The following is a 17,319-nucleotide window of genomic DNA, read 5'->3' on the forward strand; positions in this document are numbered from 1 at the left end:
AAAATCATTATTTTGTATAATTTTGTTCTATACATTGTATTTTAATACAAACTTCATGCTAATTAAAGTAGATATATTTATTTATTTATTTATTTATTATGGCCTTCTATACAACCCAAGCAGATGGGAAGAAGTTGTCAATTTGCAGAACCACATTTCACATACATATATCATTAGTTAACCGCAATAAAATACTACATAAGTATTACATATAAAACAAATACATATTTAAACAAATTCAAACAGATAGAAGTTGTCCGTTTTAAAAGCACAATATATATAACAAACATCATTAAAAAACAACAATGAAACATATATATATATGTTACACATATGATCATAGACAAATAAACAATTTATAAAAACACATTACATATAGCAAACATCACTAAAATACAACAATACAGAAATACATATTTACATGATACAAAAATAAAATAAAATACTATTTATCAAAGAATTCTTCTAATGAGTAGTAAGCTTTTTGTAGTAAAAAGGTTTTAAGTTGAGATGCAAATGTATGGTTATTACTATTTTCCATAATACTTTTTGGGAGTTTGTTAATTAATTTCATGCCCATATAAAATGGATTTAGTGTATATTTTTTGGTTCTATGCTGTACATTATGTATTTTATCAGCGTTTCTTGTTAAATATTTATGTATATCACTATTTTTTACTAATTGTATATTATTGTTATAAAACAATATTGTTTTATATATATATATATGCTTACCACAGTCATTATTTTATTTGTTTTAAAAATTTGTCTACAGTGACTTCTGTGTTCCTTACCACATATAATTCTCACAATTCTTTTTTGTAAAATAAATATTTTTTTCCAATTTGAGGAATTCCCCCAGAATATAATACCATAGCTAATAACAGATTGTATATTTGAATAATAATAAGATAAGACAGCACTACTGGAGCACAATTTTGTTAATGTATATATACCAAAGCATGTTGAACTTAATTTTTTTCCGGTTTTTTTCAACATGTGCAGTCCAGGAGAGAGTGTTATCTATAGTAAGACCAAGGAATTTATTACTTTTTACATAGTAAAAAATATCATCACCTATCCTAATGTTATTTTGTATTAATGAATTGCTTCTCCGCAATGCGAATTGCATAATAACAGTTTTATTAGAGTTTAAGGTAAGATTATTTGTAGAGAACCATCGCAATGTATCAGTAAATGTTTGCCTGGTTTTTGTTTCTAATGTATGTCTATTTGGGTCCATAATTAATATACTTGTATCGTCGGCAAACAATATTGGATAACCTAATTTTAAGCTTGTTGGGAAATCATTTACATAAATGTTAAATAAGATGGGACCCAAAATAGAGCCTTGCGGCACACCTTGTGTAACATTTTTTGGCTCAGAAAAACATGCTGTCGTATAATTATTTTCAGTAAATATGATTGACGTAACTTGTTTTCTATTATTAAGATATGATTTAAATAAGTCATGAACCACACCTCTTATACCACAGTTTTCTAGCTTAATCAAAAGTAGATCATGGTTAACACAGTCAAATGCTTTTGAAAGATCGGCAAAGATGCAATTAGTAAAACATTTTTTATCACAAGATGTTAGAGTATTATTAATAAAACGAAAAATTGCTTGCTCTGTTGATTTTCCTACCATGAAACCAAACTGATGGTTAGTTATTAGTCTTTGGTTATTTAGAAATTTAGTCAAAGAATTTGCTATAACCTTTTCTAGAATTTTTGAAAAGGAGGAAAGAAGAGCAATAGGCCTGTAATTATCCATCTGTTTTTTGTCACCTTTTTTATAGATTGGTACAATTTTTGCAAACTTAAGTCTATCAGGAAATATACCTTGTGATAGACATTCATTAAATATGTATGTTAATGGGGATTTAATCCAATTGGAGCATTTTTTTAAGATTGTGACTGGAATACCATCTAATCCAAAGGAATTTTTATTTTTTAGGCTATTTATAACATTGACAATATCATCTGTAGTAATAGGTTTTATGAATAACGACTTATGATGCATATGCATAGGTTTATGATGGTCAATATCTTGATTAGAGTCCTTGTATTTAAGGTTTGTTTCCATTTGTATCTTTTGTGGGATTTCAATAAAAAAATTATTAAATTTATTCGCTATTATTGTACTGTCAGTCACTTCTACACCGGAGATATTAATACTTAAGTTATCACAACTTTTACCAGGTTTTATTTCATTATTAATCATATTCCACATCTGTTTTGTTTTATTAACAGCAGAAGTTATTTTCTCTGTATTGTACTTTTTTTTTGCCAGTAATAGCAGTTTACTATAAATACTTTCATATTTTTTATAGTATGCCTTTTGGGCAGGGTTAGATTGCGACCTTAAATTTAATCTAAGTGATTTAATTTTTTTATCTGAAATAAGTAGACCTTTTGTCATCCATTTCATGTTATTTCGACTGCTACATTTTACATATTTCTGTGGGAAAGCATGGTTAAAATGAAGTTGGAAGATATCACTGAAAGTGCTCCACGCTTTATTAGGGTTAATGTGATTATAAATTGCCTGCCACTTTTCCTTAGATAAAATTTGAAGAAAGAGATTTATGTTATCACTCGAGAACTTTCTTTTGTAAACATACCTATCTTTAACTATGGGTTGTTTCTTATTTCCTAAACAATTCACATTGATAGCTATAATCTGAGCGAGATGGTCAGATAGAGCAGTTTCATTATTGAATGATAAATAGTGATTCAATGGAATGTTGGTAATTATGTTATCTATAGTTTTGAAGCAGTTTTTCGAAATTCTTGTATTACCAAATATTGTGTAATGTAAGTTGTACAATTTTAAAATTGTTTTTAGACGATTGCAATTTACATTTTCTTCAGCAAAATTGATATTGAAGTCACCACAGAGAACTAAGTATCCTTTTAGTGTAAAAGTTTTTTTTTAATAATTTATCTAGCTTTGTGAAGAATTCTTCAATATTACAACTATTTGGTGGACGATACAACACAATCAAACACAAATTATAAGTTGGGATTGTAATTCCACATGTTTCTAGGGTTTTTTCATTACAGAAGGGCTTTAAATCGATTTCACAGGTTTTTATGTGAGTCTTTACATAAATGCACGTTCCCCCACCCCTAGCTTTACTTCTACTAAAATTTGATGCTAAGTAATAATCCTCAAGCTGACACTGTTCAATGTCATCTGTTTTTAGCCAATGTTCAGACACACAACAGATATCAATGTGGTTTGTATGTAACACATTACTTAGGTTTAACCTTTTATTAGCAAGACTACAAATATTCTGATGTAATATTTTTATATTACCCAATCCTACATCATGTGTATATATTATGTAATATTTTAAAAGATTACATTTTAGTCATTAATGTCATGAATTAAGTTTCATTTCGGAGAAATATGGTGTATTAATGTGCATTTCATTGTTGCATGATTTATTGGTGAGTTTCTGTGTTGTTTCAGGTTTATCGCAATTCAATGTAAAATATATTCTTTGAATGATTCTTGCAATGGGGAATATTAATTGAAATAATTCTTTTTATGAACATTCGCCGTTGCTAGTTTGCACTGTGTGCCAGTAATTTTAACATAAATTTTAAATACTTTGTTGATATTTGGACTGATTCCTAGTTCTCTGCCAACTTGGGATATGTACATACATATCTATTATTTTACACTGTCAATTATTGATTTTTAATTTTTTTTTCTTTTTTTTTTTTAAAGTTTGTCTTGCGTTAGAGCAAAAAGAGTATACAAGTGCTTTTGTGTTGTAACTGTGCATGAGAAAGGAGGGTTAGGTTGTTATAACAATGGTTATCATCCACTGAGTGACAGATCTTGAAGTGTCTTTACTTCCTGAAGGTTGACACGGAATGATTTAGCAATGATGGAAACAAGGAAATGGGAATTCTCGAAGCAAACCCACTGGCGATGTCCACCTTGTCTCCTTGCAAAATTATGGATTCAGATCCATCATTTATCTAATAGTCTAATCTGTGCCGGGAAGCAATGGTTTTATTCCTTAAAATTTAGCGGTTTGTCTTCCTGGCGTGAAATCCCCTTCGATTTGTAACATTCTTTCTATAATGTTCTGTATTTATGTTGAGAACTGCTTTTTTTTTTTCTGTCTTTCTTATAGATTTTGTTGAGGATTTGGAATGCTACAGATGCTTTGTTTTAATGTTTTAAGAGATCTATTTTTCATCTCCAGTAACTTTATGGTCTACACCATCGATGGACAAACTTTTGTAGGAGAGAGCCAGAGAAAAAAGAAACCTACCTAAGCTATATGCCTATGCTTTTCAATGTTATTTCGGCTTCATCCCAATTAACCATATAATCTTGTCCCTAGTAATTAAATATACATAGTATACCTGAACATTTGTTGTTGTGTAAATTTTCTCAACTCTTATTTATAATTAAACACTTTTTTTTTAAATTATGCCTAATTAATCATTCATTACATCATCAAAGACAAGCTTTGTTTGTCTGCAAATTTCTAAAGACTAAATGTTTTTCGCATTCAAAATCAAAGGACACTTTGCACTATAAAACTGGCAGGATTTTGTGTTGTGACATTGCTTGGAAAAAAAAAAATGTCTGCACAGTCTTGCAGTTTCCCTACGACTGAATGCCTTCTTGGTTTGTTGTGTGTGTTTGTTTGTGTATGTGTGTGTAAAAGGGGGGGGGGGGGGGAAGTTCAGTTAGACTGCAACAGTGGTTTGTGGGACGAGAAATGAGTGCCAGGCCGAGTGTTTAGTTCATGGATATGCCACCATTCAGCACCCATTTCCATCTCACTGTAAAACTGTTGTGCATGATGGTCAGCCCTAAAAATGAAGGTGAACTGACACCATTGAATTATAGAGAAGGATAGAGGGGTGAAGCGAAAGTGACACATTCAGAACCCTCGATTTGTTATACATGGATAACTTAACAATACAATGTGATTATTTTGAGACTTCCTAAACAATGGCTACGACTGAGCAGGGAGTTGCGGCCCTTAGGTTCCCTTGTCTCTGACGTGCTCAAGCCTGCGCAAAATAAACACAGAGTTAACATATTTATCACACAAGAAAACTGTGGTTAAGTTCTGGCACTCCTCGGACCTGCAAATAATGTTCACATGACCTAGGTATCTCCCGTCGCGTCTTATGTCATTATTACATACGCACATCAGTTTTATTCAGCGAGGAACATGACCAGTTAACAATTTTACTGCAAGGAGTTGTCGAGGCTAGAAATAAAAGTGCTGTTTAGCCAAAGTATTTCATTTCTTTGAATTAAATGTTGAACATTTTACAACCCTCCTTCTGGCTTCATAAATCCATGTTGATGAATCCTATGTGAAGTGGAAGGAAAAGCAAAACATGCTGCAACAAACACGACACAAAAATCACAAATAGGTGATAATGTATGAGGTAGCCATGGTCAGTGGCGTGCCCAGGATTTTGCTCTGGGGGGGATCAGGCAGAAGGCTAGGGCCTTTCCGGGGGGCCTGGGCGGTATGGAATACCCCCCAGCTAAGCGGGTCCGGGTGTCCTCCCCCGGGAAAATTTTGAAAAATACGTGTTCAATATTGCTGATTTAGGCTATCTAAAAATACTGGCCGTAACTTCATAAAATTCAGTTTTATAAAGTCAGTTTACTCCAACATTCTTTAATTGTGAGTGTCATTGAATTAATTTTAATATCATACTAAATATTTATTTTTTTTCATTTTATGAATTTAATATTAAAATATTTTTAGCCCTGGGGCGGGGGTCTGGTCCCGCTCGTCCCCCCCCCCCCCTCCTAGGCACGCCCCTGGCCATGGTGATAATATATGGCACGGAGTGGTTGAGGACACGGCCTTGACTCGGTGCCGGTTGTAGCTGTGGCGGTGGCCCGTGGGTGCAGGTGTTTGGGAGCATGATGGCCGCAGCAGTGCACTGCCGCCACCTCATGGTGTGGGCGCTGTTTGCCCCCCGGCTGGTGTTCGAGGCGGTGGGGCTCCTGGTGACGGTACCGAGCGTGCTGCTGGGGTACTTGCTGGTGCTGCGCGTCACCCACTGCCTGGAGCGGCTGCTGCAGCAACTCAGCTGATGGGTGAGCACACGCGTTCGTCCCGGTACAATGCAGCGGGTGGTACAGCACTCACAAGCGTTCTTGTCTCCTGTGTATTGAGGGCTGGCAGCCTTTGCTCTCGGGGAGAGGTGAGCTTTTGCAGGCCTCTCGAGGACCGCTGGTGTGCAAGGACCGTGACATGTTCTTTCGTCAATAGTAACCGTTTTGCAGTTGGCTGTACCACTGAATATGTAGCAAGGTTCAAACCATGCTAACTGCTATTATTTTTGTAGCAGCAAACCACGGTCTGATTACCATCTTTGCCTTGCTGGGTGGATCTTTAGGTTTCACCAGTTTATTAGAAAAGAACAAAAACAAGGTGTGATTCCGTCTGAAATATAATACCCCCATAATACTCCATACTGAGGAAACTTATAACAGATACAAGAAAATATTAACGTACAATATTAATTACATTCTTAAACAGCTCTTAGGTATATTCAGAAAGAGAGAAAAAAAATTTGTGGGTCGACCCATTGTTAAATTATAAAAAGTTATCATTTAAAAAAAATACATAAACCAATAAAAAAAGTACAAATATGTTTAAATAATCCCAGTATATATACTTAAAGTCCAGAAATTATGTTTATCTAATTAACTGTATCTGACGACGTAATTTAAAGAAAGTTCAGAAAAGGGTCAAAAGATACAGAACCACCGGAGGTCGGGGCTTCGTTTCCCGGAGATCACGCAGGTACATGATGCCAGGGCGCTTGTGTCTTGTTGTGGAAGGGAGATGAAAATGCCAATTCGGCGTCCGGATCTCGGACCCTGTCAGACAGGGGAGTTGGCTTCTGTTTACAGATGCGTCGCCAGCCAGGAACTGGATCCCGCGAATACGCGGCTGGGCACGGTCGTTTTTATCATTTCAAAAAAAATTTAAAAGAAAAAAACTATTACATTTTGTACTACGCAGACAGACTAAAATATTTAAAAAAAATTACAGGGATAGCATCCCTTATTTAGGCGACTACATAGTCGGTTGCGGCCGGATGGAAGTCTTGCAGTGTCTCGTCGACTCGCTGATAATCGCGAAAAGGTCCGTCTGCAGTCGCGACGCGAAGTGTCCCGCGGAGAACCGCGTCTCGTAATTAAAAGTAAATCTTGAATCGTTTTGGGGGGGAGGGGGCTGGGAGTCCGGACCGAAAGGTCCCAAAGTTCCCCGAGAGGGCGTCATAAAAAAACTCTGATTGATGTCTCGAAGTTGGTAGCACTGGCCGACTTTAGCGCTACCTGTTGAGGGCTGTCTGAAATAAAAAAAGAATCGACTCGCCCAAGGCATCTGCTTAAACCAAGGGTTAAAGGGCGCAGTCTAGTGCAGCGCTCTGGCGGCCGACAGGATAAGTTGGCTGGGAGGTTCGCGAATTTGCCGCTAGGTATCGTGTGCGGTCCATCTTGGCACACACAATTTTTTATGCAAGGCGTCCTTGGAGACGGTCGCTGTCTGCTGGGGTTTCTGACCTGTCATTGGCCTTAGGCGAATTATTAGAACTGAGGTGGAAGAGGGGTGGAGTAAGGGGGGGGAGAAAACGCAACGACGCTGGGAACAAGCATCCATGACGTGCTTCCAGGGGAGTGAACCTAATACGTATTCGTGACAGTAAAGGCTATGGTCAGCTTGCCTCTGAGAAATGGTAACAGCTCGTCCAGAGCTGCTGTAGGCGGTTTTAGTCATGAAGTGAAGTAATGTTACAGGCCTGGGACGTGCCTGTAAGCGAGGGAAATTTTAAGCTGGCTGCCAGCAAAGTATTAGATCTGCAAAATATCAGATACATCTCTGGGAAAGGTGCTTCAGACTACTGGCACAAAGTTTAACTTAGGGGAGTACATCAGACTAACAAAGTGTAAATCGCCCTTTAGTAACCAAATTATAGAGCAAATAAAATTTCCAAAAATAATTTAAAATTATAATAAAATTAGAAAAAAAACGTGTCGAAATTCCTAATTTCCGGCACAAATAGTAAACTGTTTTAGAACAGCAAAACTTTGAGATGAACCAACAGTCCTGACAGTGATCTCAGAACGACACAGCACGAGCCGACATGTCCAGCTTTCTTCAGTTGGGCATATTCCGTAGTCTAGCACCGATTGAGCTGTGCACGTTTTTGACATTTTCAGGAGAATTTGAGAGTTTATCGACGGACTCAAGCAAATATATCAGAGAATTTTTTTAAGCAGTAATGCTCGTATGTATTTTTTTTCTTGCCACAGATGAGCATTTTTCAAATTTTTTAAATATCATTGTATGTACTGTTTGTATTAATTTTTTTTGGCATCCCATTAAAACTATATTGATGTTTGATGATCCGGCAAAATCTTCAATAAGATAATAACATGGTCACAACCATGCTGGATTACAGAAACTTTACTGTATCAAGGTAAAAGTGTAACCGCAAAGTATGTACTGACTTTCTCAAAAATGGGTGATTAATAATTTTAATCAAATATATGTAATAGTTGTGTGGAATAATGTTGTTTTATTATAAATTTATTTATTCTAAAAAAAATGCAATAGTACACTTTTTATGCTCTATAGTAATATGAATATCAAAAAAGGAGGTGTTTCGGTATAAACACAACAGTTAAAAAATCATGCCATAGAGATATCAATAAAATAGAAGTGCCAAATTAGTTAATAACGCCCATTTTCATTGAAGCTTCTAATTTTGTATTATTGTAAAGAAAGTTTCTTCTCCACAGAATGAAGCTTGGTTATACAGATACTAATGCAATCAAAATGAGTGCAGTATTAAATCTATGAAATAGTAAATTTAATTTATTTTTTAAATAAAGTTCTTTTAAAAAATTATCAAAGAAAAAAAATGTTTTCTCAGTAGGGCCAAATGTTTATGGTTTTAATAGCTTGTACGTACTTTCTCTGTGCAGATAAGACGCTGTGGAGACACTTGCTGTGCCCTCAAGTGGGCAGACATCGGTAGAGTAGGTGCGGTAGGCTCTGGTTGTAGCTGAGCATTTTCCCTTTGACCAACTACCACTTAGAAGTAAGTGCTTGTGTGTGCGTGTGCAGAACTCTGCTTCCATAGAGCTGCGCTTGAAGAGATGGGGTAGCAGTGCCTGCTTACCAACACTGCCATTCTTCTTACTACTCTAGTGTACTAGGCTACATATAATGGTGCTGTGATTGGGTAACAGCCCATTATAATAGTGTCTCCTCTGATATGGCTACCTGTGTCGAATGTTTGTGAGAGTTTATCAAGTAGATTTCATTTGTCTACATATTTTTTTGTTTTTAGTCATAAAAAAATATATGGAATTTCCTTTTGCCAGTAGATTCTTGAGAGGTAAAAAAGTAAATGTGTTAGTTGTGTTTTCTGGGAAATAAGTAGTGTGATAACTAAGTGAAAGGTTGGTTAGTACTTAAAATCTTTAAAATCATAATTTTTGCTTGATTAATTTAGCAGACACATAACAAGTCATAATTGTGCCCGGGTAAGACAACGACTGTTCCTTGCACAAACAAAAACACTTGAGAATCACTCTACGACTATTGCAGGTAGTGGGGTGTACAATTATATTGATGATTTAAATATTATTTATTTATTTATTTATTTACAGTTGTACATATATTTATAACTTTCGGTAATTGAACTTAAATAAAAGAGTTTAGAATTAAACTTTTAACCGACGAAAATTTAAATCGCTGAGCTACTGAGACGGTGCGACCTCTCGGCCCAGCCCTCAAACAAAGATAAACGAAACAAAGCACATTACAAAGCTTACAGAAAAATTTGCATAGCTGGGGACTTCTTCCCCAAAATTCTGCTTTCCTATTGGCTACAACACTTATTCTTACAATTACTGTTCAGTGGTTCCCCGTTCAGCAGTCTTTCCCCCTGTTCTGTCACTTGCCTCTGTCTTTCTCTTTATTGTCTATCATTTCGGCGCTGCTGTGTCGCAGCATGGCTATCTTTCTTTATTTTTACCCACTGTCTTACGTTCTAGACACATCACAAACACATCATGAATCATATACAAAAATTATTTATAAAATGATCATTTAATTGAAATAAAACTTTGAAATCACACTTACATAAATAATAACCTAGCCAGCGAAGTTAAAACCAGTAAAAAATATAGTTCACAGGCTTTTCTCAATAAAATAATTAAATATCACCATTATGTTACGGGGCCACTCGTGGCGGCACCTCTTAATACGGGGGCCATAGTCTCTGATATTTACTGATTAAATTGTAATGCGTGCTTGGGTTTTATGGGCGCCACCGTGCCACGTGCACGGACCGATGTGAGACTCTTTCTCAGGGTCGTGACGTCGCCCATGTGAGGCGTGATTTTAATTTCCCCCTGAATACACCTAGCATGAATCCCTGCCCGCTCTCAGCGTTGGGCACGCTATTATTTACGCAGTGGGCTCTCAGGCGTCCCACACGCCTTCACACTCCACGTGGTCGAACAGATATAACTAAGAAAATAATACATTTGATTTACACACCTGATTTATTCTGCGAATGCAACTTACACGATTGAAACTGTTTAAAACGCCCGCGGCACGAATCGGTTTAGGTGCGAAGACCCCCACGTTGTCACATCTTACATTACGTATTACCAAAGAGAAAAGACCGTTGCTGGTCGTAAGACAATTAGTTATACAGTCCCCCGACCGAGAGGAGCTCCGAGGACGAAAAGAAAACGATTTATACGGAATTAAATTGAAACAGAATTACTTGGCGGTGAAACAAGCGGTGAGGTCCCCGGAGTGCTGAAGCGTCTACTCTCGGTCGTTGATGGCGGCGGACTGTGATGAGATCATGGCTCGCTCGACTAACATGGCGTCCTCCCGCAGAAACAATTGCAGTTAGATATTAATGAATTTGTGCCACGGGAAACTAAATTAACATGACAAGAATGAATTAAAAATTATGTGAGAATTTTTGAATAAAGAGAAAAGATTGTACAAATTATAATTATTAAGATTTAAATTTAATTATTGTCTGACTTCAGGTTTCCTCGGGAATGTCCGGAAACGCTATGATATTTTAATACATTATTTTAAAATAAAAGTACATAAAACCCTCCCGGCCAATCTGCCGTCACGTTGCACTTAGGGAATATAAAAACAAATAACACAATTATATATACTTATGTTTTAGGGGTGCGGCGCACTGGCTCGACAGCGCCCTCTTGCCGGGCGAGCACACACGCACGCACACGTACGCACGGGTAGGCGGGAGGTTTGAATGGAGTGTGGGTGGTGTTTGGGCGGTGGCATATCGGGCTTAAAAGGGGCCGCAGGCCCGGACGATGTCAATTAATTATCAGAATGTACTGATGACAGGTCTTGCAATGTTACAAACTTACCAACCTTTCACTTTAGTTACTATTAACCTTATTTTCCAGAAGCAGTGTGAAATTTTGGAGTTGTGAGAAAACCAAAAAATGGGATTCAAGGAAAATTTGTCCAGCAATGTTTAGACCTGAAGGCTGAAGGTAGTGAAATGCTTCAGTACACTTTAGTGTATGGAGCTCTGGCTCACCTGCCATGTTGGATTTTGGTTTTTATTTTGTCAGGTTTAAATTTTTTATGAAGAAATATGTAAAAACTCAGACTTTCGAGCTTAAGATGTATGCATTCCCTTGCTTAAAATAAACCGAAAATTAACTTATACTATCTTTATTATAAACACTTGCCTGCTATTTTACAGTAATATAGTACTGGTAAAATATTAGCAAAACATAAAATGCAATATTATAGTGATAACTTGATGTAAGTTTTTGGACATACGCCATTGCTAAGAGCAATGGCGTATGTCCAAAAACTTACATCAAGTCATGCACTCCCATTGCACAAATCTTTTAAAGATAACATTATAGTGATAAATACATAGGATTATAAAAATTGCTCTAAAACAGAAATATAAACATGAAACAAGAAATTCAAAATGGTGAGTGATACAGAGCCGTAAGTTAATAATATTGAATGCTGATTCAGCTACTTTTGTCACAATTTTCACTTTAGTTTCACCGTTTTTGTGGATTTATTCCTGTTTATCAACAGGAGAGTCACGACTAACATATATTGAGTAGTGGGCAGTGAATTATTGCAGCATCCTCTTCCCCTTTGCACCATTACAGGAAGCTCAGATATATTTTTAGTACAGTAGACTACCCATTATCCGTGCCAATCAAGGAGATGCTAGTTAACATGCTTGACCTAATAAAGCTTTCAACGTGCACTTTTGTAAGATTTACTATGGTCGTTTAGTTGGTAGGTGGACGTCATACTTTGAAAGAGCAAATAAAACCACCTCTGGTGTATAAAAAAACTGAAATACAAAACTGTGTCTGTGTGTGGCATAGCAATTTGATCATACTTCATACAGTTATCTGTAACTCAATTAGACTCACTTGTGGGAGTGGAGAGATGGGTAGACGAGATGAACAATTATGAGACTGCCGATAGTCAGGTACTCTCTATTGGCAAAGGTAAGAAAGAGAGTGAACTGTCTTCTAGCTGAGCGCCAGCATGAGTAGTGTTACTGGAGTCATTATGAACCACCCTAATTGCATTAAAACAATTTTTTTTTCATAGAACACTTATGCGAATTGGTTAACATTAGTGACGATGAAACTTCTGTATTTAATCACATATTGATATTTTATATTTTATACACACACTCACACTCACACTCACTCTCTCTTTGCATTGCTCTTTTTTTCCATTTTGGCTTGGGATTTCTTGGTTACCAAATAAGCGTAAGCTATGGTTCTGCAGGAGATGCGAATAAGCCACAAAGTGGTTAATCCACCTATGGATAATCAAGAGTTGACCGTAGCTATTTATAGCAAAACACTCATACTTATCAACACTTAAATATTGTGCACTGTCTAGCAAACAGATCTTATCCAGGCACATTATCATCTAACTAAGAACGTGCTGTAATTTAATAAATTATGTACATTGGGCATTTTACTGTGGTATCAAGACTTGTAATTTTCTGTGGTATTAAATATGTAAATACACACATTAAAAAAAGGTCTCCGCCCAAGCCAGGTCTTTCCTACACATGCTAAATTCTAAATTTTGGTGTTAGTTCTATGTTCCTCCCTCCCCCACACTCCTTCACAACTTTTCATTTATCTGTGTGGTCACTCATTATGTAGGTTACAACTGGGAAGGTGTTCAGGTGTGCTTAACTCGTGAGTTTGTTGTGGAGGTCATGACACTTTTTGCTGCTACACTTTTAATATTTCAAATCATAGATTAGCTGATTATTTTCGTCACATTTTGCTTGTTTTTCTAACTTGTTAAATATACCTATAAATGTTTATCATTGTTAATGTTAAATTAATTAATCACATGTGGGACTGATTTTCTAGAATGCTGTTAAAGTTGTTACAGATTGGCCTAACTGTATAATCATATTTTGTTGAAAACGTTGGCCATTTTTTGAAAGAATGATGTCTGCTAAAATATAAGGATTTTTTTTTTCTAACAAATCATAAATATAATTTTGTTGTTAATAAGCTACTGAGCTGCTTTCAAGAAGCAACATTTTGCACTGTATAACTTACCCTAAACATCCCTTAGGTATCTACTGCTTGCCCTATTTGAATGGGTTAATGTTGAATATGTGTACAGACTACATGACCACTGTTATTATACGTAGACTTCAAAGATACCTGACAATACATTGTTTTCAGTATTTATGAGAAATGTTTGGTAATGCAAAGTTATTATTGAAAGTAGGTGTGTTCCATAAACAATAGCATGTGCATGACTAACTAACTGCACAGGCAGAGAGAAAACAAAAAATGGTAAGTCAGGTGCATCTGCATGATTTTTAAAATTTATTTAGTTGCAGTTTTTTTTATTTCCAGAGTTTTGTTTTGTAGGTGCATCTGCATAATATTTTCGTAGCACTTCCAGATGTCATACATATTTAGGGCAGAATTATGTTTTCGACAGATATGTTACTTTGTGTATTTGAACGAACCACTGAGACATATTTAAAAATTTATAGAATTGTTGTTTTGTTCTTTATATTTTGATAGTATTTGAATTAGTAGTCAGTGAACTTTTTTGTGTTTTTGAGATGATGCATGCATTGTGCTTATCTTATATACTAAAGTTTAAAATATTTTGAACAAATTGTATTACTTCAAACAAATTCTTTAAAATATTTTATTGAATTTGTTTGAAGTAATCACAGTTCACAGAATAAAAATAGCAAGGGTGTCTATTTTGTAAAATTTTAATAAATTACCTTTTAAATGAAAAAAATATATAAGTTCTAATGAAAAACTTTAAATTTTTCATGATGTGGCAAAAAAGTTATGAGAATTTTCTTAGACTTAACATTGTTTAACAAACAAAGAAATTACTTCCATCATTTGTAGCACATCTGGAACCTGTCAGGTGAATTAAAATAAAACTGCTATCTTATTCTGTGTTCTCTCCATTCCATTGCTGCCACTCTCATAGTCTCTTTTTGTACTCCTCTTCTGTATATTGTTCCTTTCTCTTTCTTGGCCTACTTGAGATCTTCTACATTTTAATTGTACAATACTTTGTTTCGTTTATTTGCATTTCATGGATTAAGACTAATTACCGAGAAGTGTCAGAAAATTTTTGTAAACTGAAAGTATTTATAAATTTCAGGGTTTAAAAGTAGTAATTATGTTAATGATTAAACTTTAATTTACACTCAAATAATTTAAATTATCCTGCATTTGGTGGTCACAAGAATATAAGTTGTTTAGTAGTGTAATAGTATAAATTTCACTCTCTTTTTTTTTTTTAAATTTTGGTTCATTTTGTATCAGTTTTTGACATTGCCCCTTGAAAAGTAAAAAGAAAAAAGTTTTCACTGTACATAAAAAGGTATTTTTCTGTTTTCCTCATAACTTAAAATACTTAAATGCTTAAATCCCAAGATTAACGATAATCAATTTAATCATTTTACACAAATAAAAATCAGCCTATGCATTCATAGTGCAATATTGAAACAAAGTTCCATTCGGGCAACTGGAGAAAAATGTGCAGGATATGAAATTGAACTATTTGTGTTTCAAATTGAAAATAATATTGATACCTATAGTAGCACACTTAAAAGAGTGATAAATTACGACATTTTTTAGCTGTTTAAAAGGGTTGGTGCGGATCATCTATGAAAAACTTATAGACATGGAAGAACGAAACTGTTGCATATTGCTAAGGAAAACTAGAAAGCTGAATTACCGTTCTTACAAAATCATAAGCATTATTGTAAAACTTTTATCTGCACACGATTCATGACTTTCATCTTGCACGTTCCTGTAGTAGCATCTAACTGATAAACCTGGAATCATGTGATCTTGGAAGGCTTGTTAGAGGTTTTTGCTGTTTATCATAGTCTTGATTTTTGTGTGACTAATAATAGGACAGTTAAAAGAGACAGCACCTGGAAAAGCATTCACAGACACACCTCTTATTTTACTGTAATTTATGCACTTCAGGTATTAAAAAAAAAAAGTGTTGGCTTTAAATGGGATGTAGCCAAAGATGTTTGACAAAAAATAAATTCTTGGGAATTTTCCAATGACAAAAAGGTTGGTAACTCGTATAAAGGATGAGAAGTGAAAATATTGTTTTTATCATATGAAATTGTTTAGCTGTCATTTTAAATGTTAATTCTCTACTTAATTCTATGTATTAGAAAATGTTTCATATTAGACTACTTAAAATAAAGAAATCATCACATAATAATTCATGAATCAAATTTAAATTAATTGCATACACTTGGCAGCATTATTTATTTATTTTTTTTACTAATCAGTAATTATACTTTTTTCTTTTGCTTTTATTGTTTTATTTTTTTCCTTAATTAAATGTTCTGAAATTTTCTAGAGTTTTTAGTGTTAAAATTCCAAGTTTGACTGTATTTCATCATTCTGGGGAGTTAAATGTTACATGAAGATAAACATCAAGGGTTCTGATATGATATAATTTATTTTGTTAATAAAAAAAGTACAAAAATTTTGATATTTTTTATTTATATTGGAAATGAAACAGTTAATTAGCAGGTGAATTAGTATGGCACATCATACAACGATATGTTTCACAAGGGTTTTAATCTGTCTTTGAAGAAAGGTGGTGCACTGCTTCAAATATTTTATTTTTTCAGTGTGAGTTTTCATTAGGGATTTTTCATGAAAGTAAAAGTTAATGTATTTTTTATTGGTCCTATTTTGTCTCAAATATTTGTAATAAGTTGTGCTTTGGTATTGGTGTTTGTTTTTTTACGCAGGGCTTTAATAAAAATTGTTTGTGTGAGTGATGTCTTGTGTGAAATGCTTTACTAATGTGGTTGGTTAAGGTTGTTACAATTTCAATATTTGTTGTCATGCACCAATACCTATTTTCCCAGTGCCTATGCAGTATTTTAATTTGTAACTACCAGAAGTGTAATTCTGAAGTCTGTTGTTGTACATGTTAGTTAATAAAGTCCCAATTTTTACAACAGTGTTTTTTTTTGTCCTGTTCATCTGCATGAACTACATGCATGATGACATATTTGTTGTATGATCAGCCAGGGGGGAGATTCAAGGAGAATTTATGCTAATTGTGATTGCACAGATCATAACAAGGGTGTTGTGAGTACATGGGTGACGACTTCTGTGGTCACGGTTGTGACATGGCTTCGACTCGGTGTTTATTGGGACAATATCTGCGATGCTGTCTTCAGGAGCACTGTTGATCACAGACGAGTTGTGAGCATCATCTGACGTTTAGTGATCTACGAGATAAATCGCAGGTGGTCACAGATTGCAGCAAGTCTTGACCTAAACAGGTTGGTGCACAGGCAGATGAAGAACTACGTCTTCGATGCTGCCTGCTTATAGCTCGAGTGTCTCCGAAGCAGAATGCCTGCTGTGCTAGTTATACCTGGTAATTCGTGTTTCATTGTTTCCTGTCTATGGCATCACATTGTACTCTATGGTAGGGTGTTTATAACTGACGAATTAAATACTGTTTTTCACCTTTGCTTTAATTTGAGCATTATATTGATTTGAGTAAACATTCACTTGTAAAGTATTTTGATTGATATTTTCTCGTTACGGAGCTGAATGCAAATGAATTAATATCCCTAGTGCAGGAAGGCCTATTTTATGTTACCCATTTTTGAAGGAGTATCTCAGCAACCATTTGATTGTAAGGATATGAAAAAAATAACGGG

The 17,319-nt window shown here is 35.0% G+C and overlaps 1 protein-coding gene across 2 annotated transcripts in view; it reads left to right on the plus strand.

Annotated features, from left to right (window-relative positions):
• The window catches only part of LOC134530588 (GPI ethanolamine phosphate transferase 3), a 29,786-nt gene extending 13,184 nt beyond the window's left edge, over positions 1-16,602 (plus strand). For both annotated transcript variants that reach the window (XM_063365561.1, XM_063365562.1), the window contains exons 5-6: positions 5,918-6,106; positions 9,011-16,602. In XM_063365561.1, the coding sequence (XP_063221631.1) occupies positions 5,918-6,103 (186 nt within the window). In that variant the 3' untranslated portion in view covers positions 6,104-6,106; positions 9,011-16,602. The remainder of the gene's footprint in view (positions 1-5,917; positions 6,107-9,010) is intronic.
• Positions 16,603-17,319: the final 717 nt, after the last annotated feature.

This window comes from Bacillus rossius, chromosome 3 (assembly GCF_032445375.1).
Source record: "Bacillus rossius redtenbacheri isolate Brsri chromosome 3, Brsri_v3, whole genome shotgun sequence".
Taxonomy (NCBI): Eukaryota; Metazoa; Arthropoda; class Insecta; order Phasmatodea; family Bacillidae; genus Bacillus; species Bacillus rossius.